This window comes from Balaenoptera musculus, chromosome 20 (genome assembly GCF_009873245.2).
Source record: "Balaenoptera musculus isolate JJ_BM4_2016_0621 chromosome 20, mBalMus1.pri.v3, whole genome shotgun sequence".
Taxonomy (NCBI): domain Eukaryota; kingdom Metazoa; phylum Chordata; class Mammalia; order Artiodactyla; family Balaenopteridae; genus Balaenoptera; species Balaenoptera musculus.
This window is the reverse complement of record NC_045804.1, coordinates 48,136,131-48,162,043: the sequence shown is the minus strand read 5'-3', so window position 1 is coordinate 48,162,043 and position 25,913 is coordinate 48,136,131. Positions and strand designations below refer to the sequence as shown.

The 25,913-nt window shown below is 42.6% G+C and overlaps 1 protein-coding gene across 3 annotated transcripts in view; it reads left to right on the top strand.

Annotated features, from left to right (window-relative positions):
* Positions 1 to 25,913, top strand: part of ZZEF1 (zinc finger ZZ-type and EF-hand domain containing 1) — a 113,732-nt gene that overhangs the window by 34,663 nt on the left and 53,156 nt on the right. For 2 of the 3 annotated variants that reach the window (XM_036836311.1, XM_036836313.1), the window contains exons 10-25: positions 1,600 to 1,691; positions 2,075 to 2,223; positions 6,697 to 6,808; positions 7,896 to 8,111; positions 9,713 to 9,813; positions 10,337 to 10,506; positions 11,087 to 11,220; positions 15,303 to 15,373; positions 16,349 to 16,463; positions 20,026 to 20,185; positions 21,126 to 21,247; positions 21,334 to 21,456; positions 22,381 to 22,547; positions 22,631 to 22,712; positions 23,653 to 23,854; positions 24,935 to 25,083. In XM_036836311.1, the coding sequence (XP_036692206.1) occupies positions 1,600 to 1,691; positions 2,075 to 2,223; positions 6,697 to 6,808; positions 7,896 to 8,111; positions 9,713 to 9,813; positions 10,337 to 10,506; positions 11,087 to 11,220; positions 15,303 to 15,373; positions 16,349 to 16,463; positions 20,026 to 20,185; positions 21,126 to 21,247; positions 21,334 to 21,456; positions 22,381 to 22,547; positions 22,631 to 22,712; positions 23,653 to 23,854; positions 24,935 to 25,083 (2,165 nt within the window). The remainder of the gene's footprint in view (positions 1 to 1,599; positions 1,692 to 2,074; positions 2,224 to 6,696; positions 6,809 to 7,895; positions 8,112 to 9,712; positions 9,814 to 10,336; positions 10,507 to 11,086; positions 11,221 to 15,302; positions 15,374 to 16,348; positions 16,464 to 20,025; positions 20,186 to 21,125; positions 21,248 to 21,333; positions 21,457 to 22,380; positions 22,548 to 22,630; positions 22,713 to 23,652; positions 23,855 to 24,934; positions 25,084 to 25,913) is intronic. The other variant, XM_036836312.1, reaches the window with a different exon arrangement.

Below are 25,913 nucleotides of genomic sequence, written 5' to 3'. Positions count from 1 at the left end.
AATATTATAGGTTAGACATATGAGCTGGTTTTTTACCAAGAAAAGGAAGCACAGAGGTTTTATTTATTTACTTTTTAAGCTTTGTTTGTTTAATGTATGTATTTATTTGGGCCTTAAAAAAATTGATGGCAATGTTATTTTAAAAGAGTCTGATTCTTTTGACTTAAATTATTGCTTCAGCTACTTTGAGACTAATGAAAACTGGCAGCTACTCCCAGGCAGCATTTCGGCCTTTACAGTAGGTTTGATTAGTTAGAGGCATCCAGACCTCTGAGAAAAGGTGACAGTTCAATAATTGGGGTAGTTTTTAGTATTACTGTTAGTAGAATTGTGTGAATTTCTGGCCGTATGGCTTCTTAAAATTGTCTGTAGAATTACTATTTGATAGCATTAGGTCAATAATAGCTTCTCCCTGTGATTTAGTAAAGGTTCCTTTGGATTTAATTTTCTTGGTTTTGGTGAAAAATAATGCATATTGTCTTATGGAGATTTAACTTCACAAATTTTTGTTTTATTGAACTCAGTGTAATAAAATAAGCATGAAGTTGGTTTTAGTCTTTTCATCTTGATAAGGCAGAGTGGTTGAAAGCAGTTCATGGTTTCGGGAAGAATGGGTGGTCAGGCTGATTTGAGTAAATGTGTAAGTTATATAATTTACAGAGGTTGGAAAGAGAAAAGCAGCCTTGGGTTTAACAGACCTTTTTGTAAATTTTTAAAGGATAATTAACAACAGCAAAAGAGGTGAACCACAACTCTCATACAAATATAAAATGAACACATGTCAATCTTTTTATTTATCCCATTAATTACTGAGGGAACCAGTAAGATGTTACAAGCAGGTCAAAGGAGAACTCATTAATACACGTAGACCAGTAAGAATGCTGACATGAATCTACAGATGGTTGCAAAATTGGTCAGTCTTCATAAGGAATAATCAGCTATGTTCCTATAGACACAATTTTTATTTCTGTGGACAAGAATCTTTTGCATTACTGTTATTATTCTACAACTTACAGAGTTGTAAAATAGTTCAGAGACAAAGAAAGGTGGAGATGACCCAAAGAGTGCACTAAACAAACACCCAGCATTCTTTTTTTGCCCGTTTCAAAGACTTTTACAGTCTTTCCTGACAGAGTATTCAAGAAACTATCTAATTCCTCTCTCAGCCTTTAAGCCTGCTTGCTTCTAACAGCCCAGCCAAACGTCAGTCATGGTTTTAGGAATGGTTCAGAAAGATGATTGATTGTCCAGTCTTTTGTCTCTTTGAATTAAAGTCACAGTCCTTATCAACTTTTTATTTCTTTATCGTTACCTCAGAGCCGAGCAGCCTGTATTGTTGAAAAGTTGAAAAGATTGTGCTCTGACCAAGTTATACCTGGACCATGATCTGTTACCTCGGTGTCTATCAGGGGGGTTGCTTCTGCCCAGAGGGGAATTCTTTTTCTAATTTTCTTCTTTCTTTTTCTAATTTTTATGAGAGAACCAGATAGACTAGATGCCCTCTGCCTCAAAGGATATGCTTTGGTTTTGTTGGTCTTAGTTCTTAGGGTTATTACAGGTGCCTCAGTCATCCTAACTTTAGTTTTTCCTTTTTTGTAGGTTTTCTTACAGAGACTGGAAAAACCAGAGCAAGTATTATTTTTTCTACAGGAACTGAATCTGCCTTCCAAGTTACTCAGATCAGAATTATGGTAATTCTTATTCTGCCTTCTTTAGGAAATGTTACTACTATTTTTAAAAATAGGATTGTATTTCAGAGGTCCATGTCACTGGTTTTTCATTGAACATTTAGTGATTATTTATTCTGTGTCAGGCCTGTAGCAGAAGGCAAGGGCACAAAGATGAATAGATTGTTAAGTCTGTAAATGGTGTGAGTATAAGGATCAAGAAAAGTAAGGAATCATTTCTTGGGAAGCAGCTTTCTTACTTTTCCAGGACTTAATGTATTTGAAATCTCATTTTGTTGGTTTGATTTTTGCGTTAAGCTATTTGAATTTGACCATGTTATTTGGGAACAAAATGGCCACAGAACTTTGGTCCCTTTGATGTACTTTATTTAGATCTCTATTTCCAGGTTCGACGTGGTGGCATTGGTGCCCAGTGTGGGTTGGTGTTTGCCTATAATTCATCTTCTGATAAATTTCATGCAGAAGAGCACTTCAAAAGGTTTGAAAAATATGACAAATGGAAGCTTCAGGAATTCAGGCAATTTGTAAAAAGCAGGTAAGGAACAGAATAAAAATCTTTATAGTTAATAAGATTGTATACATTCTCTTATTGGTGAAGTATGTTTTCTTTATAGAAAAGTTGCTACTAACCCATCTTCAGTGGCCATGCGCATTCATTGCTTTCTGGCAGCACATGTGAAGACATATATTTTAATTTGTTCATAGTCTCTTACTCGGTCCCTTCTGTGACCAGGTGTACACATCTTCAAAATGGTTGGGTAATAATACCTGCCTGAATTGTGGGCAGCCTGAGGTCTCTAGTCTTATCTAGCCACTGGAAAATTTACCCAGGCCCCAGCTTCCCTCCTCCTATTTTTGTGTTTTTACCGAAAATATTTATTAAGCACCTACGATGTGCTAGGCCTGATGCTAGGTACTGAAGATACCGTAATGAGCAGATTGGCCCGTTCCCTGCTCTGTAGAGCCTACTGTTTAGCTTAGAAGACAGATGATAAAGCCTACAGTGTCACAGTACTATAAATGCGAGGTAGATAGGAGGGATAAGGTGCTCTGGGAGCATATGGCAGAGCACCTGACCTGATCAGGGAAGGCTTCCTGGAGGAAGTGTTGAATATGGATGAGCTAAAGCTAATTAACTACTTGAAGAAGTGGAAGCAGAGTGTCCTGAGCAAAGAGCAGAGCAGAGTTGAGAGCTCAGGTGGGGTCTGGCGTACACAAGGGACTGACGAGCCCCATGTTGCTGAGGTGTGCCGTGAGTTGGAGAGTGGGGAGAGGTGAAGCTGGAGAGCTAGGGAAGGGTCAGGTCGTTGAAGGCCCTTTTGTCTCTGTTTCACGGTTTAGACTTTATCTTGAAAGCCATGGGGGCAGGGGCAGGGAGCAGGGTGGAGTGTTTGCTGAGGAGCTTCAAGAAGAACGAGGAGAGCTCGCATTTGTGGTTTGGAAGTGCTGCTCTGGAGCCTGCTGTGTGAGGTGGGCTGGAGGAGAGCGAGCGGGGAGGCCAGATGAAGTGGGGGGAGGCTGTCACGGTCACCTGGGAAGCCAGAGTGTGGGTAACCTCAACTAGAGCAGCAACAGGAGCCATGGAGAGATGTGGACGATTGAAGAGACGGCTAGAAAGGAGAAGCAGCAGGACCTGGTGAGTGACTGATGTACAGCAGGAGAGAGAAGGAGGCTTAGGCCTCAGTGAGTCCTGGATTTTTGGCTCACCAGAGGGGACATTGGTAGCGCCTTTTTCTGAGACAGAAAACACCTCGGGGAAAACAGGTTTGTGGGAAGATGATGAGCTCAGTTTTGGTCCTGTTGGATTTGAGGTTCTAGGAAGTCTCTGAGATATCCCACAGCTAGTTGGATAAACAGGTGAGGAACCTAGAAGAGATGTTGTCCTGAAGGCAGAGATATGAGAGACATTTCGGTGATAGTTTAAAATGAATTAGAAGAGATCATTCTGGAGGAGTGTGTGGGCTGGGAAGAACAGAGACTTTAGGTCAACATGCTGAGAGGCACCAGCATTTATGGGGCAGCAGAGAAAGGGAGGCTGAGAAAAACAGCCAGAGAAGCAGCAGGGAAGCCAGGGAAGTGTCCTCATGAAGCCAGGGGAAAATCGTGGTTAAAGAGGTAGGGAGTGGGCAACGGTGTTGGATGTTACCCCGGAGTCGGTGAGGTAAGTCTAGAAGTGGACTTGTTGGATTTAGCCACAGACGTCGTTGGTGACCTCTTGGACAGTGTTACCTCCCTAATTACTAGTAGCAAGTTAAAACTCATGCAGCTGAGCCCGAGACTTGCCCTTTTTGCTCCTGTATTTCACAGGTAATGGGGTGCTGGAGTTTTTACTATCACTGAGTACTGTACTACTAGGCTTTCATGTACGTATGAACCACCGATAATTGTGTGAAAATGCGGATTCTGAATCAGTGGTTCTGCCTGGGGCCTGAGACCTTCATTTCTAACAAGCTCCCCGGCGACTCTGATGCTCCCCGACCACGGATCACACTTGGAATAACAAGGATCTAGAATAACTTCCTCTCTCTGCTGGACTTCCTTTGGTGGCATCCCTGACAAAGGGTCACTCAGCCTCCCTAGAATATCCTTAATGATGGAGAACTCACTGCACTTCAGTAACATATTCTATGTTTATTGAAATCTACACTTGTAATTTCAACTCTGTGGTCTTAATTTCAGCCCTCTAAATGAATTGAAACAAATCTGTCTCCCATCACGCATACATGCTTTTTAAAAAGATGCTTTTCTTTTTAAACAATAACTAGAGATTACACTTGTTTCTAAATAGCTGTGTCCCACTCCTGGGACATATTAATATAGGTTTTTTTTTTTCCCTAAACCTGCTGTCAAACAAGATCTTTCACATCTTATATAGGATGATTTTTTTTTTGAACCTAAATGCAGGCTTATTTGCTAGTCCCTTGTTGATTTTAGCTCCTGGTTCCAGCCTGAACTACTCTGAAATCCTGATTTGCTTGGGCTACATATTATCAGTCCCTCTCCAGTTTGGAGATCAAAATGGTAATAGACATGTGTCTGTCTTCTTGCCTTTTTTTTTTTTTTTTTGTCTGCCCTCTGGTCAGACATCAGTCAGTCAGCACACTCTGGGACCAGCTGTTTGGTTGCTGTACATATTTAAGAGGACTGATACTTAGCTCTGTTTTCTCCACCCTGCCTGTGAGTTGGTGTAGTGAGCAAGGTTGCTTCTCCCCACTGTCTGACATCCTGCCAGCTCTCTGTATCTCAAGGATTTCCTTGATGACTCCCGAAGGGTGAATTGAAAAATCCTCAAACACACCATATTGATGAAAGTCATTGGCATGGTTTGGGGCTAAGATGGAATACCACCTGTCCCATTGGTTTTAGGGTTAACTATATCATGAAAGGTTTATGCTAAGAAAGACTTAATGGTAAGAAGAGAACGTTTTTTTCTCTCTGTTACAGAACCTACTCTGAGTCCTTTGTCTTTTTCTTCTTGCTGTTTTCTTCTTGTAAATCCCTGTGTTTGCTTATCTTATCCATACAGAATACTCATGTGTTGGCTAGCTTGTTAGCCGTATCACAGACTAAATAGTTTAAAGTTTTAGGAATGTTACTTGAAAAGACTGCCATTTTCTCCTTCTCAGTTATTTAATTCCTGAAAAGGAAGTACCATTCAAGTATCCAATTTTAAAAAGAAACAGGGGCTTCCCTGGTGGCGCAGTGGTTAAGAATCCGCCTGCTAACACAGGGGACACGGGTTCGAGCCCTGGTACGGGAAGATCCTACCTGCCACGGAGCAACTAAGCCCGTGCGCCACAACTACTGAGCCTGCGCTCTAGAGCCTGTGAGCCACAACTGCTGAGCCCGCATGCCACAACTACTGAAGCCCGCGTGCCTAGAGTCTGTGCTCCGCAAGACGAGAAGCCAATGCAATGAGAAGCCCGCGCACCGCAACAAACTGTAGCCCCCACTTGCCGCAACTAGAGAAAACCCGTGTGCAGCAACGAAGACCCAACGTAGCCAAAAATAAATAAATAAAATAAATAATAAAAAAAAAGAAAAGAAATGGCACACAGTTGTACTTCTTCAGCCTTTGGGTTGAAATGCTTCCCTGGAAGGACTTTTTTTTTTTTTTTAGAGCAGTTTGCCTGTCCATCAGCTCACTTATTTATTTTTATTTATTTATTTATTTATTTATTTATGGCTGTGTTGGGTCTTCGTTTCTGTGCGAGGGCTTTCTCTAGTTGCAGCAAGTGGGGACCACTCTTCATCGCGGTGTGCGGGCCTCTCACTATCGCGGCCTCTCTCGTGGCGGAGCACAAGCTCCAGACGCGCAGGCTCAGCAATTGTGGCTCACGGGCCTAGTCGCTCCGCAGCATGTGGGATCTTCCCAGACTATGGCTCGAACCCGTGTCCCCTGATTGGCAGGCAGATTCTCAACCACTGCGCCACCAGGGAAGCCCAGGACTTCTTAAGTAATAGGGAAAAATCCTGAGGCCTGTGGAGGCTGAAGTTTTCCTTTTTTGGAGCTCCAGGATCTGAAAGCTCCTCAGCTTTTACCCTTCAGCTGTTGCAATTGTGAATCTCAGGCCAGTCGTACCTATGTTAGCCAGACCTAGGGAAAGAAAACTGAACCTGCCTCTCCTTTGGATTTTTCCAGAAGCACACACCAGCTGTTGCATTGTACCTTATTCCTGAGTATCTTCATCTCAGATGCCTTGACTTCAGGTCTCATTCTTCAGATAAGCCAGTTATCTAGAGAAGCAAACTTCCCTTAGTTCCCAGGTTATATTTGGGACTAATAATAGTTCCCATTGCACAGATGAGGAGGCTGAGAAGTGGGGAGGATGTTACCACCAGCTCCCTCGTATGCTCAGAGAGGCACCACGTGCCACACCCCGTCCTCGATTGTTAACCGACAGGCCGTGTAAACAAGTTAAATGCCATTTAGGTGGTGCCTTATTCGTTAGACCCTTGAGAAGTTTAGGAATAGGAGAACATTTTGTGATTACCTTTGTGTTTACAGGATTGGTTGCCCGTCTGATAACCTTGGCGAGGATGATCCTATTGGCTGGTTTGAGCTGGAGGAAGAGTGGGATGAAGCAGATGTCAAGTTGCAACAGTGCAGGGTTGCCAAGGTAAGTATCAGTGAGGTGTGGCCTTCGCACACTTGCCCACTCCCCTCCTTTTGTACTGTGTTTATCAAGCAGTTATTGTGTGCCAGTCCTGTGCCAGCACTGGAACCCTGCAGGTGAGTCAGACATGATCATGACCTTCACGGAACTCCGAGTCTAGTGGGAGACACAGATGTATGAGACACTGTGATATGGGCTGATAAAGAGACACATGGGGCTGTTGCAGCCTGAAGGAACAATATTTACCCAGCCTGGAATTCACTAGGGAAGGCTTCCCAGGAAAGTTGGTGCGATGCCAAGTGTTGAAAGTTGATTAAGCTGTCATCTTTAGCCAGGCTGAGAGGTGTGGAGAAAGGCCTCTCAGGCTGAGGGAGCAGTAAGTCCACAGGCCTAAATGCAAGAGAGATGTCTTTCCGTAGCTATGAAAGAAACAATGATTATCTGGCTACTTAATTTTTTTTAACCTCCGTTGTGAATCTTAGTAAGAAGCTTAAATAAGAGAAACAAGAACTATCTTCAGGACTTGTACATAGTAGGTGCTCAGTAAATATTTACGCAGCTAAGTAGTGGATTCTGAAAGACCCTCAACAAAGGATCTTTCACTATAATAAGCAGAGAGTGTGCATAGAAGTTGGGCTTTGCAAATAGCTTTAGCTTTGAGCAGACAAGGCTGTGTCCTGGGCTCCCAGCACATGGATTACAGGTAAGTGGGGGCTTGGAGATGATCCCTTAGGGCAGTCATTGACTGTTTTCACCATATAGCTCTTGTCTTTTTCAAAATGACTGTGCCACAGAACAGACGTCCTTCTCTTATTCATCCTGTCTTATCCTGTTTTTGCCTTGAAGCAGGAATAGTGCCGTTTCTCATATTGTGATCTTTTCCCAAACCTGACTTCAGTGTTTGTATTGTCTCTTCCCTGTTTGTTGTAGATGCTGGACTTACACTTTGTGTCTCCAGTGCTAGGCATAGTGGTACCTCATTAATTATTAAAGTCACAGGAAGACCTGCCCAGAAAGGCCTTTATTTCCCTTTTGTCAGTACCTGGGGCTTCTAAGTCCTTCTCGTCACCTCTGTCTTGTCCTTTTCCAGTATTTGATGGTGAAGTTCCTCTGCACCCGCCAGGAGTCGGCAGAGCGCCTGGGAGTACAAGGCTTGAGCGTCAGTGGGTACCTCCGGCCCGCGAGGGCAGAAGCGGAGCAGAGCATCGTCCGTGCTCACTGCAGAAAGGGCGTGGAGGAGAGCGTCTGTGGGGCCACACTGCTTCTCAGGACCCTTCAGTTCATCCAGCAGCTCGCCCATGACCTGGTAGTGTTTCCTCAGTTGTTAGACCTCATTCCTTTGGGAAGAGTAACGACAGTGTCTGGGGAAAGGAACACCAGCCGGTGAAACCTGGCCCTGCTGAAGCCATGCAGTACGAATGAGGAGGGCAGGCTTCGGGCTGCTGTGATGACGTTGGGAGGCCAAGGGGAGTGAGGCGTTGGGCATTGATGGCGTCAGTCAGTGGCAGACGAAGTGGCATGTGGTCACCATTGTGAGGTTTCCTGGGATAGACCTGCATACAGATCTTAAAGAGCCCCAGCTTTGGTTGCCAGGGAGACAAAGCACATTTATGGGATTTATGTCTTCTTTAAGCCCTAGAATTATTCCTGAAGTGTAGGTGAATTCTGTTTGTTTACTAAAAGTACCAAAAATAATAACAGGATTTTTTTTAATTGAAATATAGTTGACTTACAGTATTAGTTTCATGGTAATCTGATCCATGCAAAGTTATTATAAAATATTGACTATATTCCCTGTATTGTACATTATATCCTTGTAACTTAAATTTTATTTTATACCTAGTAGTTTGTACCTCTTAATCTCTTTCACCTATTTTTGCCCTTCCCCACACTCCACTCCCCTCTGGTAACCACTAGTTTGTTCTCTGCATCTGTGAGTCTGTTTCTGCTTTGTTATATTTGTTTGTTTATTTCATTTTTTAGATTTCACATATAAGTGAAAACTTACAGTATTTGTCTTTCTCTATCTGACTTATTTCATTAGGCATAATACCCTCCAGGTCCATCCATGTTGTCACAAATGGCAAAATTTCGTTCTACTTATGGCTGAATAATATTCCATTGTATACATATACCATATCTTCTTTATCCATTCATTTGTTGATGGACACTTAGGTTGCTTCCATATCTTGGCTATTGTAAATAATGCTGCTGTGAACATTGTGTTTTTGATACTGACTTCTACAGTCACTAATAAAAACACAGTGACAGTCTACTCAAAGAAAGGTTCTTGCAGCCATCACTACAGAGAACATGGCTTATCACTCAGGAATCCGGTGGAGCCCTCTCACGTGTGGTACGCAACAGTGTCTACTCTTGACCTGCATTCTGCTTCAGGGCACATTCAGAGGCTGGTGACTCAATTTGTATATGGATTGTTTGGTCTTTGTTACTGGAGCTCTCCTATCACAGCAGAAAACAGCAAATGAGAGGGAGATGCGTAGGAGTAGCAGAAGCGATCACAGCAGAATTGATCTTTCAGCCTACATGCAGGGAAGGGTCAAAGCATGCTGCAGGATGGTCCTGGACAATAATCATCGCCAAGTAAAGATTCACTTATGTTCCAGGTGTAGTATCTGTGAAGTCAAGGAGCTTCCATGGGGATGTGTGTGTATATGTTACGTGTATATATACATTCACGTACATATGTACACACACACGTATTTTAGAAAGTTTCACACCAAAAACAGTTGTTCACGGACTTTTTAGTTTAAGCATCAGTTATGTTGGAATTTTACACATGCGGAGCCACCTTATCCCTTAACAGTGAGAAGTAAATGAGCCATTACAATATTTCTCTAAATGCATTTTTCAATTTTATTTTTTCTGGTCTTTATTATTTTTTAGGTACAGCAGAAGGAAAGTGGCTTAAAATACAGATCTTTTCTGGACTTCGCGGGTCTTGATTTGCAGATCTTTTGGGATTTTTACAGTAAATTAAAGCAAAAGTAAGTCAGAATTTGTTACAAGATGATAATCGTATATTGATAAGCACAACTGAAAACACTGAGTTTTGCTGTTCTAAAAGGACAATTTTTTTCTTCCAAGATTTTTTACTTCCTACTAGTTTATACTGCTCTGATTCGAAAGATTTGGTTATTGTTGAAAATAAACATCTTACATTTCTACAAAGTGCTTTATTTGGGCAGTGTTTTTGCAAGCATTTTGTCATTTATATTACAACCTTATAATGATAAGCAGGTCAAGGATTATAGTATTCTCATTATACTACTGAAGAAACAGAATCAGAGGTGCATTTCTTTACCCAGAGTGGGCACAGTCAGACAGGGTCTGTGTTTTCAGACTCTACCCAGTCCATTGTTCTTTCCTTTCCACCTTTCTGCCTCTGGTTGGCATTCTTTTTACTGAGCCTGATGCCTAGTGGGGAGAGCCCTTTGTAGATAGTTGTTTGGCTTGGAGGGTAAAAGCAACTTGCATTTTTGCTCTCTGACATTCTTTGTCTTTCTGTAGCCCAAGGGAAGAATGCATCTGTGCCCAAACCCTGCTTCTGCAGCTCCTCCAGAGCTGTTTCTCCGTGCTGCAAGGAGACGCGTCGGCCACCTCTGAGGACGCCAAGGCTCCAAGCATGAGCTGTAGGCGGGTAGAGGCCGCCAAGGAGCTCTACACACACCTATGTGATGGTAGGGATTGGGATTCTTCTTTACTGTGACCCTGAGCTCGTAGCCTGCAGGGCCTTTTGCTTTAGAGAACAGGGGGTCCTCTGACCATGCAAACCCAGGAAAGGGTTTACATCTTTGGAAAATGAGTTTCCGTGATCCTCTTTTGAATCATTATTTGGAGTTCAGGATTTAGTCCCTCTTCAACGACTTCCTCCTGGTTTCTGATATACAGTTGTGTTATATTGAGAGTAATTGCTGTCACACTCCAGTCTTCACTTCAACTGAGACACGGGGATGAGGCTGATAGATTGAGGTGGGGAGATGATAATATTAATTGAGAATAAAACACGTGATCATCTGAAGTTATTTTTAAAGCTTCGCCAAGTTGTGTCTCAAAAGGACAGAAATAATGAAATAAAAGCTGGTACATAGAGTCTTTATTTTTGTTAAATGTAAACAAATAAAAAATAATTTCTTTACACTGCCTAGCCTGTACAGAAGTATTTCTTTGCTCTGGTAGCGAGTTTATGGGCTAAAGCTGATATATATATTGTAAGTGAATAGGTGGGATATATTAAAGCTGATTATTCATTTTTATCAGTGGTGGATAGGGTGGATGGAGACTCTGCACCCATGGAAATATTGAAACAAGAAGTCAGGAATACCCTTCTTAATGGGGCTGCCGTCTTCTTTCCTGATCGACAGACCCGGCGGGACCATCTCTTCACCATGATGGTAACTATTTACGTTAAAAGTACGGATTCCATTCCAGAACTCTGTTGGGGTGAAACTTATTAGTCTTTGTTTTCTCTGAATATCCTCTCAGTTTCAGTTTCCTAAATGTGTATTTAATACTGTGTGCAAAGTTTTGTGTGGGACACAGGTATCTAAGGACATAGCACTGTACTCAGGGTGGGGATGACAGATAATCCTGACCTCCGTTTTAGAACCCGTTGAATCACAAAGGGAGAGCTTAGTCTCCTTCAGCTTTATGACATGCCTACAACCAAGTGTTCTTTTTAACATTTTAACCTTTTATTTAATATTTATTTTTATTTATGTATTTATTTTGGGTCTTAGTTGTGGCACATGGGATCTTTCATTGCGGAGCGTGGGCTCATCGTGGCAGTGCGCGGGCTTCTCTCTAGTTGTGGTGCACAGGCTTCTCTCTGGTGGCGCACGGGCTCCAGAGTGTGTGGGCTCTGTAGCTGCGACATGAGGGCTCTCTAGTTGTGGCGCGTGGGCTTAGTTGCTTGTGGCATGTGGGATCTTAGTTCCCCGACCAGGGATCAAACCTTAGTCCCCTGCATTGGCAGGTGGATTCTTAACCACTGGACCATCAGGGAGGTTCCAACATTTTAACTTTTTTTTTTTTAAATAAATTTATTTATTTATTTATTTATTTATTTGTGGTTGCATTAGGTCTTCGTTGCTGCATGCGGGCTTTCTTTAGTTGCGTCGAGTGGGGGCTACTCTTTCTTCTGGTGTGCGGGCTTCTCATTGTGGTGGCTTCTCTTGTTGTGGAGCACAAGCTCTAGGCACGCGGGCTTCAGTAGTTGCAGCACGTGGGCTCAGTAGTTGTGGCTCACGAGCTCTAGAGCACAGGTTCAGTAGTTGTGGCGCTCGGGCTTAGTTGCTCCGCGGCATGTGGGATCTTCCGAGACCAGGGCTCGAACCCGAGTCCCCTGCATTGGCAGGCGGATTCTTAACCACTGAGCCACCAGGGAAGCCCCTATTTTAACTTTTTATTATGGGAAAATCTAAATACAAAACTAGACTAAATAATACATATAATGAATCCCTCCAACCCCCTAAGTGTACTCATCACCTAGATTCAATAATTATAAACTTAGGCTAATCTTGTTTCATCTGTAATATACTTCACCCACTCCCACCCCTCTTTATTATTTCAAAGTAAATCCCTGACTTATTTTATTCATAAATATTTCAGTTTATATCTGTAAAGAAAATACAACCAAGTTTTAATCTTCCCGCCCAAAATTATGATTTATCCTAGGAATTCAAGGATGGTTTAACATTAGAAAATCAGTCAATGAAATCAGAGAGGAAAAAAATCATATTGATAAATGCAGAAAAAATTTTAATAAGATTAACTTCTGATGATGATTCAAACAACAAAACCATTAGCAAACTTGATATAAAAGGGAAGTTCCTTAATCTCTTGGAGGGCATGTATCCAAAACCTACAATAAACAATGTACTGGTCTTTGGGACACTGACTCATCCTTTCCAAAATGAGGTATAAAACAAGGATGCTTACTGTCACTGCTTCTCTTTGATATTATATTAGAAGGCCTAGCCAGTGCTGTAGGACAAAGAAAAGAAATTTTAAAAATAACAATTAGAAAGAATAAAACAAATAATCATTATTTGTCTGTTTAGACAAACAACTATTAGAATTACTGAGAAGACTTTGATGAAGAAAACGAGATGCAGCATTTAAAAGGGCATTTCTGTATGTAACAGCTAATTAGTAAATGCAATAAAAGTGCCCTGTCGGATGCATAAAGCCCCATAGAAACAAAAAAGGGAATAAAAGAAGCATAAAATGTGGTCCCTGATGCCAAATGACTGCAGTCCAGTTGGGGGCACTGCCACAAGGAAAAACTGACCCTATATGCAATAGGTGTTTAGAGGAGAATTTTGTTCAGGTTAAGTGATGGAGGAAGGTTTCCGAGAGGAGGGAGGATCTTTGGTTGTTTTCAGCTGTCTGCAAAATTTGCATATCAGCTTGAGGGATCAGGTTTTTTTCTTCTAGTTTTATTGAGCTATATTGACATACAGCATTGTATAAGTTTAAGGTGCACAGCATAATGACCTGACTTACATACATCATGAAATGATTATCACAATAAATTGGATGAACATCCATCATCTCATATAAATTAAAGAAATCTCAAAATTAAAGAAATGGAAAAACAATTTTTCTCCTTGTGATGAGAACTCTTAGGATTTACTCTCTTGACCTCTTTCATATATAACACGCAACAGTGTTAATCACATTTATCACGTTGTACGTTACATTCCTAGTATTTAGCTTATAACTAGAAGTTTGTACCTTTTGACTGCCTTCATCCAATTACTCTGACCCCTGCCTCTGATCTCTTTTTCTATGAGTTTGTTTGTTTTTGAAGTATAATTGACCTACAGCACTACATTATTTCCTGTTATACAGCATAGTGATTCAATATTTCTGTACATTTCAAAATGATCACCACGATAAGTCTATTTTATGATATGTCACCATATGAAGATATTACATAGTTATTGACTATATTCTCCACACTGTGCATTTCATACCTGGGACTCATTTAATCTGCAGCTGGAAGTTTGTACCTCTTAATCTCCCTCATCTATTTCTTCCCTCCTTCCACCCCTCTCCCCTCTGGGAACCACCTGTTTCTGGGAACCATCTTTGTATCTATGACTTTGTTCCTGTTTCGTTATGTTTGTTCATTTGTTTTGTGTTTTAAATTCTACATATAAATGAAATCATACAATATTTGTCTTTCTCTGTGTGACTTATTTCACTTAGCATAATACCCTCTAGGTCCATCCATGTCACAAATGGCGAGATTTTATGGCTAATATTCATTCATCGTGTGTGTGTGTGTGTGTGTGTGTGTGTATATCTCACATCTTCTTTATCCGTTCATCTGTTGATGGGCACTTAGGTTGCTTCCATATCTTGGCTATTGTAAATAATGCTGCAGTGAATATAAGGGTGCATATATCTTTTCTAATTAGTGTTTTTGTTTTCTCTGGATAAATATCCAGGAGTGGAATTTGCTGGATCATATGGTAGTTCTGTTTTTAATTTTTTGAGCACCCTCAAAAGCCATTAGTTTTCTATAATGGCTGCACCGATTACATTCCCACCAACAGTGCACGAGGGGTTCCCTTTGGATCAGTTTTTACTTCGTGAGTTTTAACCTTTGACAGCATCAGCTGACTCTGAATTGTGGAAGAATCTCTGTCCCACTTGTTTGCTGGAAGCATTTATCAGGCAGCTGAGCAAATGGTTTTTTTGTTAGCTCGTGTCCCACACAGAAAAATAGAGGACATGCGACCTCTTGAATGACATTGCTGTGTGTTAGTAAAGCAGCCCATTAACTTTTCCTTTGCCCATCTATCTGACAGCAGTGGTAAGGTCTATATTTTTTTTCCCTTCTCGTGCAGATGAATTAAACTGCTGTCATTTGTGACCATATCTTATCTCTCCCGCCCTCTTGCACCAGGCAGGGCCCCGGGTCTTAAATCCTCTGGAAATCTCTGCCAGTGCCTTGCATAGCAGTAGGTGTTCAACACATTTATTGAATTAAGAAAAAAAAAAAAGTGCCCGCAGAGTAACCCATAGCCTCATCAGGGGATGTGATTCCTTCAACTGTCACCGTAGGCTGTTTGGACTTATACAGAGAAAGCTTAGATCCTGTTTAAAAAAACAAACAGAAAGCTCACAAGAAAGGCGCTCTGTCTCTGCCCCCTCCTCTTGGGATGGCCTGCCCAGGGATGAAAATAGACATCTTTTGGAAGTCACCTTCCTAACATTTGCATCAAGCTTTCCTGCAGGAAGGCTTGGAAATGTCAGCTTCCGCAGTGAACAGACGTACACCTGCCGTCTCTTGGTTCTGCTCCCTCTTCGCGCTAGGCCAGGTCTAAGTTGGGCCCGTCAGGTGGTGTGCTGACCCCGGCTTTCCCCATGTTTGGGATCAGTGGGCCATGGCATTTTGTGCTGCTCTAGGGCTCTAGAATGTTGTGGAATAGATTTCCTGAATATGCAGTTTCTTGTGTTCTAGAAGAATGTCACCGAGCAGGAACACAAGCAGTCCCTGCAGCTCACTTTCCGCTCACTCTGCACGTATTTTAGGTAAGTTTACAGTTCTTTTCAGTAGTCCAGTATTTCAGATCTTTGCAGCGTTGTTTTCTTGAGCTCTCCCTTCCTTTCCTGTGCTTTTGGAGTAACCAAGTACTTCCCTCACTCAGCCAGGTTTCTAGAGTGAGGTATCAGTAGACTCAGAAGTGACCAAAACAGTGGTAGAATAATAGTCTTGTCAAGAGCTTGCTCCAAGTCCCAGTCACTGTAAGACACTTCAGAGTTGAACCCATGGGGAATCGCCTTGAATGCTTCAGTTTCTACATGATTTTTGAAGACAAAAACAGAAGCTGAAGGAGTTTGGAGTCCAGTCCTCAAGTCTAAAAACCCAGATACGTTAAAGCCCAACTGCAGAGGCACAGAGTGGTAGTTTAGCAAAAACTGTGCTGGGAGGGGTGACATGGAGACCATTACCTGCTTTGACTCCCAAAGAAGCTCATGGGCCTGTAGGTTGCATTATTAGAGGTATATATAGACTTTTGAAGGAGGGAGGGGACTAAAAGCCTGAGCAACTGTCTGCAGGTCAGACTATACCTGGTACGGAGGCCGATTTAGAGGACTGTATAAAATGTCTTCAGAATCGACTATCAAGGATGATGAAAGAGCCTGGGGCTCATGTGAAGAACCTTTGAAGACACAGGGAGTGTTTAGCCTGGATTGTCAGATTAGCAGTCATGAGGTTAGGTGTATTTCCTGTTGGTGGCCAAGGTGATTTATTCATTGTATTTATTCCCTGGAATCTTTTCTGAGGACTTGCAGATTTATGGGCCTGTGCTTACATAAGTACATGTGGACAGACAGTGGCACAGACCCAGCTGGGACCCTGGCCTTTTCCTGACCCAAACTCCTCACATCCCATAGAACTGACAGTGAAATCTTGCTAGGTTCCCTTTCGGAACCTTTTGAGATAGACAGCGTGAAAATCCCCTTCCTGAAACAAGGTGTCATGACTAATTTGTGTCCTTCCAGTGATAAGGATCCAGGCGGCCTTCTGCTGTTACCTGAGAAAGGCGACCTGGCCGACGTGGACATCGGTGAAGTGCTGGCGGCCATGAACACTCTGCTGTCTGTTGCCGCTCGAGAGGTAACTGATGCCGCACTGTTTCCTGTGCCTCTTGCCTTTAGGAGACGGGGTGGGGCAGTCATGGCTCCTTCCCCTTTAGCCCTCATTTACAGCACGATTGTAACTTTGCCGGTGACTGTCACACACGTGCACAGAGGTTTCCCCGCCTGCCTTTGCTTCTAGTGAGCAGCTCCTGCAGATGAGCGAGAGGGAGCTTCCCTGCGCCTTGGTAGTCAGCCAGCAATAAATACCTGAAAGTGCTCAATGAGACTCCCTTTGAAAAGGAGTGGGTATTTACTGAGTGCCCTCGTGGTGTCCGTCAGCGAGCCCAGCGCATAGTCCTATATTTGTGGTGTGAATTCTGTGGAAAAAGCCTTTAACTTTTTTTAAAATTTAAGATTACTTAGCAAACCCACAGGCTAATCAAATCTGAAAAGATGGTCTCTTTTTTTCTGTGCTAATGATATTTTAAAGTTTTTTTCTTTTTTTTTTTTTTAACATGAAGGATTTTGTTTCTCAAAATGTAGTCCATTTGTCACCTGGATCAGAATCGCCTGGTACATTGTGGCAAACATTTGGATTTCTAGGTCCCACCCCAAGCTACTGATTTAGAATCTCTGGGGGTAGGGCTTAAAACTCTGCATTGTATCAAGCACCCCCAGAGATTCTGAAGTAGCAGAAGCCCTGTAGTAGCGGACCAAGCACTGCCTCTCTGGATAAAATACAGGAACCAGGGAGTTAGAGGAGATGTTGTGGAGAGAGTGCAGACCACACCCTTGATGTGTTTAATGACGTGGCTGAACTTGGTGTCTTTAAATCTCTTATGTTTTTGTTGGTGCTTTGCTGTTTTCAGGTTGCTTCTAGAGCCGTGATTTAGTTCATTCCCAGCTGCCTGCGGTGGTAGGCCACTCAGCACTTACCCCCCCATTTGCTCACAGGGACCTTAGAGAGCTTTCAGTGTGCTGGGTTGTCATTTGTAGTGTGCTAGGTCACACTGGGCTGGCCACTATTTAGACCTAATATTAGTTTAAATTCAGGGTTATTTTTATTTTACTGTGATGCCTGTGTTCTTTAAGGTAATGTATTGACTTTATAAGCCTTAACTGTTTTTAATCAATGCTCTATTTTCTGCTGTCACGTTAATGTTCTCTTTGGTTATTTTCTCCTTTCTGTCTTCTTTCCAGACCCATCTCTTGAGTCTCCCTTAAAAATCTTACTCCAGCCTACTGCCCATCAGTTTTTGCTCTGCCCTGGTTAGCCGTGTGTCATTCTCATCTGTTTTTATTTCTGCCATTTCCCACACTTGCCCTTTCTTCTGGAGCTCATCTAAATTCTGTGTTTCCCAGACCGCTGAATTCTTATTTAAGTTCTACGTTCCCATCATCAGTGCCCCTGGGCAGAAGTCTCCAGTGTTCTCACTGGTTTTCGTGGGTGTTAATTCTGCCTCCTGCGTGAGTCGGTATGTGCTGGAGCCAGGACTAAAACACAGGCTATTCGACTCTTAGTCTTGTCCCCTTTCCACTCGGTCAGGTGTGCTGTGAGTTGTACGTAGAGAGCGAGATAGCATTTGTCCAAGAGAATTCCTTATAATCTTCACTATTTGGAGATCACATGATTGTCTTTTCTTCCCTGTCACTTTCCTGTGATACAAAGGAAGTTAGAAACTTCACTGAACCTCCCAGGCCAGGGATCACTGCAGCCATTGAGATATTTCCTTGAAATATCTCTTTGAGTAAGAAACATTTATGGTTGTACTAAAGAAGAAGAGTTAGATTTAAAAAAACTTTTTTTCAAGGTGGTCAGAAATGTACCTAGTCTGAAAAATTTCTCGCAAGTCTGTTAATTCAGTAGAGATCCACTAAAAGCCTGCGATGTGCCGGGCCCTGTGCGAGGCACGGGGGTGCAGGGCCAAAAGAGCACAGCCTTGAGGAGCAGGCAAACATGTGGTCAGTTATAACACAGTAAGGGCCTAAAAGCATAGGTCCTGTGGGTACAGAAGAGCACACCTGACCCTATCTGGTGGGAGAAGGCAGTAGAGCTTGAGAAGGGCTTTTTGGAGGAGGTGGTGCTGGAGCTCCTTGTGAGCCCACGAACGGAGTCTGATCAGGCATAGAGGAAGGGGTGTTCTTAATCGAACGGCATAAGTAACAGGCCAGTGACAAGATGGGGAGGAGCAGGTATTTGAAGAGGAGAATGGTAACGGCCAGGCTTTGAACATGTTGGGTTTATGGTTCTGGTAGGACTTCAGGTGACAGTGTCTGGTTGGACCCTCAGGAGCTGAGTCAGTGCTGGAGATGGGGATTTGCAGTCATTCACCAGCAGGTGACAGTTGAAGCCATGAATGTCAATGTCCTCTCATCGCCTGTGGGCATCTGTGTAGAAAGGGCAGCCAGGAGAGTAAGAAGGAGAGGCAGGAAGAAAGTCAGGGGCCACAGAAGCTGAGAGAGGAGAGAGCTTCAAGTAGGACCGTGGTTGGCACAGCTACCAGGGCTGAGGTTCAGTGGGGAGGCTTTGCTCTCTAGGTGGCAACTAATGCCTTTGACGAATGGCTTCAACGAGTGGTGGGGGCAGGAGGGGTAGAATGGCAGGGAGGGGAAAGGCAAGCACAGCAGGTGTAGGCAACTTTTTCAAACGGAACACACGTACAAAAAATATGTATATTGATGGACAATTTAAAGAAACAACTATCCATTTTAAGAAGTGGAACATTACCAATATTTTTGCAGTCTGCCCCCCCTGCCCAGTGCCCTTGCATGGCTCACCTTCCTCCTTCCTTATCAGAGGTAGCCACCATTCTGAAATTTATGTTCATCATTTCCTTGTTTTTCTTTCTACTTATCCCTACATAGCAGGCTTGTTTTCCCTGGTTTTGGTCTTTAATGGAGTCAAGTGGCATACAGTCTTCTGGGACAAGTTTTTTTCACTCAACAGCATTTTTGAGATTCATGCATGTTGATGTATGTGTTGCAGTTCTCCCCCCCCCGCCACCCCCAACCCACTGGCACACAATATTCCCCTTATGAATCTGCCATAATTTATTTATCCATTTTACTTTGGAGGGATAGTTGGGTTGTTTCCAATTCGGGGCATTTACATGGAAGTAATATATCTTGTGGTTTGTAGATGCAAAAATTTATCCCTAGAGGTCATTTGACTCTTCAGAGAAACTGGAGAATAAAGATGATGGTTAGAGAGCCATAGTGGGATAAAGAATTGTCTTTTAAAATGGGAGAGATTTGATTGAAGGCTCAGGGGACGGAGCCGGAGAGAAAAGGAATTTTTGAAGATGTGTGAGAGAGAGAGAGAGAGAGGGAGAGAGGGGCGAGATAACCGTGGCTATGGTTCCTAAGGGGTGGAAGGGGGATGGCACGTGGAGTCCAAACCATCTGTAAAGGCTCTGAACAGCTGGAGGGCAAGAGAGGAGTTTTCATAATACCATCTTTCTTGGTCACTTTTGGGTTGAATATTCCCCACTTCTCTAGAATCTCTTTGTCTCTGACAGCTGCTCTCTTAGAGAACGCCCCTGGCTGTGTTCTGTGAATGGCCTGTTGTAAACACTTTCCATTTCTCTCCTCCCTTGTAGTGTGAGCTGTTGATGGTCGATGGGGCCCAAGGGGAGGTGGGCTCTGTGCTCTTCTCTCTGTTCTGGTCTGTCCAAGGCAGCCTGCTGTCCTGGTGCTACCTGCAGCTGAAGAGCACGGACTCTGGAGCCAAAGATCTTGCCGCTGACCTTATTGAAAAATGTGAGTTTCAGTACAAAATCCATGAAAACAGATAGATGTTGGGGTTTGACTCTGTGTGTGCTCTCTTCTTAGTACCTCATGCATAGAACAGAGTGTGTGTGGTTTTCATTTCATTATTACAAATCAGATCTGTTTTCAGGTTGTTATTTTCTTCTTAAGATGGAATTCTGTAGCATGTCTTTTTGCTCAGTTTCCTGTCTGAATGCAGTAGTATGCCTAAGTGTTTTTATTGTACGGTTGGGTAATTTCACGGCCTAAACATTGCCTCTGCGGTCATACAGCACTCTTAGATGATACTGTATTCTTCAGTAGAGTCTGTCTTCCCTGTTTTAATCAAATTATCCAAAAAAGAAAGTCTTGAACTTTAAAAATCTAAGGTACATGTGAGCACTTCTGTGATCTTTGCTGGTACTGAAAATATTCAGATTCATGTCCCATAAACCCACAGAAAATTATATGAAACCCAACAGGTTCTGAGAATTTGTATGTAGAAAAATCAGTTCCATCAAACTTGGTCTCAGCAGCCATGTCAAAAATGCTTACAGTATTGAGTCTTGGCTCTCCAAGTTTGGCCTGCCATATGGCGTACCTAGAGACAGGCCCTTTGTAAACAAAGGGAGAGGCAGACCAGTAACTGGCTTGGTCAGCCATGTACCTTCACTTATAAAAGGGGTATCTCCACCCCATTGAAAAGTAGCAAAGACAAAAAAAAAAAAAAAAAAAATCACTCACTTTAAAAGTAAACTTTTACTGAGATTTGCAGTGCTTTTCCCTCCCAGAGGAAAACGTTTGTATGACACTTAAATGGTCTCGTGGTCTTTCTGACAGGGAATTCCCTCCACAGCTTCTGTGACCCTCTCCAGCTTTGTCCTTGATGATGACCAAGCAAGTGATGTTTCTACCATATAAAATATTAATTATTTTCTTTATGTTTTGACAGATGTGGGACAGTTTCTGGCACGCATGAGAGTGATTTTGGAATCTCTTTTGTCACAGTATAGCGGGAAAACTGTAGTAGAAAAATTATGTAATTCGGTGTTTTCAATGGCAGCTCGTCAACTGGTAAGACAGAGTGGCAGCCATTTGTAAGGGGTGGGAGGGGGCAGAGTCTGAGGTGGACGCTAAGTGCTTCGTTCATCTTCCTGTAGGTGATCTTTCTGCTGGACTTTTGCACATTAGATATTTCACACTGCACGCTCTTGAGAGAGTTCAGTGCCCTGACAGAGCTGTTGAAGGAGCTCTGCAGTGACCCTGATGGAGGACTGAACAAGGTACCTCGAGCTGGCATTTGAACCTGCTTTGTATCCCCTCTTAGGAGCGCTGTGACCATACGTAATGAGACATACCACTCAGTTACAGGTCTACACGAATAAGTTACCTCTAGAAGAGCCCCCTCTGTGTTTTATCAGTACTTTATCTGTGTCTATCAACTTTATCAGTGTTGGTTTTGCCAGCAAGGATAAATGCCAGTCTGAGTTGATTTGGCATGGTCAGCATTAGACAGGAGACACAGAGGAAGCTGTACATAGATTAATTTCATCGTTCTATAGCACATGAAATTATATAAAAACCATGTGAATGATTAACCAAATTGAAGTCCAGAAGAGAAAATCTGTGTTGAAAGGCAAATTAGAGGGTTGGGTATTTAAAAGCATTTTCTCCCTTACTCAGCCTTATAGGACAAAAAGCTTTTTCACTGTCTTGTTTGAATCTCACAACTCTGTGGGAGTAGAAAGGGCATATATTTAAAAGCCTGTTTTAACGACAAAAAAAGCAAAGACTGAAAAAGGGAGGGAGAAGACAAGATGGGCTCAGATTTGCCAAGGTCCCAAATAGAAGTGTAAGGTCTTTCATGCTAGTACTGGAACTTCATGCTAGTACTGGTTTGTAAGAAATAGTTCTTACAGATAGTCATATATAGAAAATATATTAGAAAAATAAAATATATTAGAAAAATAAAAGATAATCAGAGTTACTATAACGCAATAGAAACCCCATGTCTTCTCTGCTGAGTAAATGTATGTTGATCGATATGTATAGATGGGAACGTCAGGTATATTTTTAGCCTGTGTGATGATTTGAGTAGGGATGTCAAAGGCTACTGTCTGGGGCACTGATGCACAACACAGTTTCCTGTGTATGGCTGGATGTAGAGTGATGAAAACCCTTCTTTCTTAACTCGTTTGTCTACGTAGCTGGATGTCGAGACTTGGCAACAGGAACGTCCTGTGGTGTTACATACGTGGACCAAGGAGTCTGCTCACAACTATGAAAATAACTGCCACGAGGTGTCTGTCTTTGTTAGCCCAGGGGCAACCTATTTTGAGGTGGAATTTGATGAGAGATGTGAAACTGAAAAAAGGTACAACTCACCTGTTCTTTTTCCCCAAGCAATAATGGATCAGAAATGAGAGACGGAAAGTGATAGAGATTATGCTTTCACAGGTATGATTATCTGGAATTTACCGACGCTAGAGGTGGGAAAACACGCTATGACACAAAAGTTGGCACTGATAAATGGCCCAAGGTGAGTGGTGTTCCCAGAGAGCCATGCGATACTTGCTTTTGTGTCAATTCTCCTTTTGTCAGCCTCAGGCGGTAATAGAGATATGGTCTTTGAAGGGAAGCACTTATATTACACTTTTCGTAAAGGGAAGTGTTTATAGCAGAGTTCAGTACCTGTTTTGTAAATAAAGTTTTTTGGGATACAGCTGTGCCCATTTGTTTGTTTCATCTGTAGCTGCGTTGGCACTGTAGTGGTGGGGTTGAGTCGTCGCAACAGAGGCTGTATGGCCCAGAAAGTCTAATGATTTACTCTCTGGTTCTTCATAGGAACAGTTTGCCACCCCTGGTTTATATCACATTGTCAGAGTAAATGGGGAGTTGTAATCCTTAGCAAGAAAGGGCCAGTGAGTCCAGGAGGGCCCTGACCATGGTGATGAAAGCCAGGATCTCCCTCACAGTTAGGGCCGCATGGTCTCTGGGGCTGGGAAGTTAAGTGCTGCTTCACCATTGACCTTCTCTCTGCTGTCCGCGGTCCTGGTTGGGAGCAGAGGAGCAGGCAGCATGCCTCAGATGGGCATCTGAGGTTTAGAAAACCGACCAGCAGTTTTCAACTTTGCTTCTTCGTAACATGCAGTTGTGAATTTTCTGTTTCAGTCACTCCGTTATACATTTCTCCTTTAGTAGTTTTGGTGGGGGTGATAAGATATAATGGTAGGAATATAGACCAATTTTTTTTTTTTTTGGCCGCGTGGCATGCGGGATCTTAATTCCCTGACCAGGGGTCAAACCCATGCCCCCTGCAGTGGAAGCGCGGGGTCTTAACCACTGGACCGCCAGGGACCAATTTTATATTTAGACCAATCTTATATTTAGATTTTTTTGAGTCGCGAAGAACATGCTTATTACTGAAATGCTACCTTCTCTAATCAGTTTGACCACATGACTTCTTTGTTTGTCTCTAGAAAGTGACCTTTAAGGCTGGTCCCCGGCTGCAGTTTCTCTTTCACTCTGACAGCAGCAACAATGAGTGGGGCTACAAATTCACCGTCACTGCCTATGGCCTGCCTGATGTTGCCGTGTCTTGGGGCTTGGATTTACAGCTCCTTGTTTCCCGGCTGATGGGACGCCTCGCTTCCCAGTGCATGGCACTCAAATCCCTGCATCGTAAGTCCACAGACCATCCCTTCCCTTCTTGCTAACAGCCACATTGAAGAGCAAGGTGGTACCCCTTTCGTGTAAGTTGTCTCCACATAGCGACAGAGCAAAGGGGATTGATAAAATTCCCTTTCAGTTTCCTTTAAACTAAACCAGAATAAGATGTCTACATTGACACCATTTTCATCAAGCTGCTTGACTCAGACACTGGGGACATTGCCGAGGAAGGACACGGTGGCTTCCCCGTCTGTGGAGGACAAGTGGGGGGGGAGCTGAGTTTTGGCAGCGTTGTCATCATTTTTTTGTGAGTCAGTTTTGGTGTACTCCAACAAGAAGGCAGAAATATGGAATAAATTAATTGTATATTCTCTAATTATGTGAATATTTGTGTGAATATGTATAAATATGTGAACGTGGATTTAGCCTTAAAGTGATTTCAACTTATTTGTTAAATTCATCCAAGGATGAGTGAAACAAGAAATAGAATGAAACTTTCTAGTGTATTTTATTTCTATATCATGTCTTGAGTTTTTCCTCACTTTAAAAGTAAAATATCATAGAAAAATTGCGTAATGGAAAAAAGCCAAGGGGAAAAGCCATTTTTAATCCTAATACCCAGAGATAACTATTATTAACATTTTAATCTACTTCTATCTAATCTTTTTTCTTTGTTTATTCATAAACACATATATGGTGGGTATTTAATTATTGCTGTTATTTTTTTTACAAACTTAAGTTTACGAATTGTGAACATGTCCCCATAATGAAACATTTCTAAATGGTCTCCTGTTATACCCTAGAGGTAGTTCCCATTCTGTTTTCAACTTACTACACAGGTTAGTCATTTCAGAGGAACCTGTAACTGAAGCTGTCGTACAGAATGGTAACATTTCAGGACTGCCTGATGGCTTGGGTTCATTGGGGTATTTGTTTATGAAGTATCACAATTACATTCTGCTAAATGTGTGTGAATTCCCTCCAAGTCTTAATGCCCAAGTTTTTTTAAAACCTTTTCTTCACCAGTTCAAAGATTCTCAGTATATTAAGGAAAAAACAGAACTCTCATCAGCCTTCTTTTTCTCTTTCCAGAGTTAGGAAGTAACATGGCAATACCTCAGGCAAAAATGGCATTAGTCCTAAACTCCCCCTTGTGGAAACCTGTCTTCAGGCACCAAATATGTCCAGAGTTGGGATTAGAAGCAAGCTGGCCCACTCCCCCACCCCAGGATAATAAGGAGGTATTTACTCTTTTCTTGTCTTTGTATTTGGAATGGGAAATGTTTACTAATATTTATTACTTTAAACTATAAACATCTGTGTTTGTATCTTATCACCCCCACTAAGCTGTTAGCTCCTCGAGGGCAGAAACTACCCCTTGTTCACTTGGGGTCCCCACTGTGCACCACAGGGGCCAGTGTAATGGGTGTTCAGAAGTATTGACTGACTGATTCTTCAGTGATATACAGTAGGTGCTCAGTAAATCTCTCTTGATGGAGTTATTAAACAAACAAGTCGAGTCTATTTCCGGTGCCCGCTGAGTCAAACTTCAGAATAAATGATTTATGCTGTACTTATTTGTTCTCCATGGAACAGTAACACATTATTTAGGCTTATAATAATTAAAAACGAAACAAGTTTGCCCACTGTCTCTTCTTCATCTCTCCGCCCCTCTCTCTCTGCTCTACTACTTTTCCTCCCTTCTTCCTGCCTCCCCCTACCCCAGTTCTTCAGTAGTTAATTGCTGAATCCAGGGGTTCTTGCTCAGCTTCTCTTCTCCTTTGCCTCTCTGCTCCTTCAGACCCTCTCTTCTCTTATTCCATGGCAGCCCACTGTCTTCTCTTAATCTCACCACTCCATCTACCTCCTTTATTGACCTCTCTTCTTCCTCCTTCTCTAAAGAGTAGGCTTCATTTGGGCTTTCTCCCCTTTCCTGCATCCCACCAAGACTTGATCCTGTCTCCTCTCTTCTGTTGTCATATCTGTGTGAAAAATACCTAAATGTCAGTTTCCAGCCCTGGTTCTTCTCCCAGGCTCCAGTCGTGTATCCCATCTTGCTGTTAGGTATTTC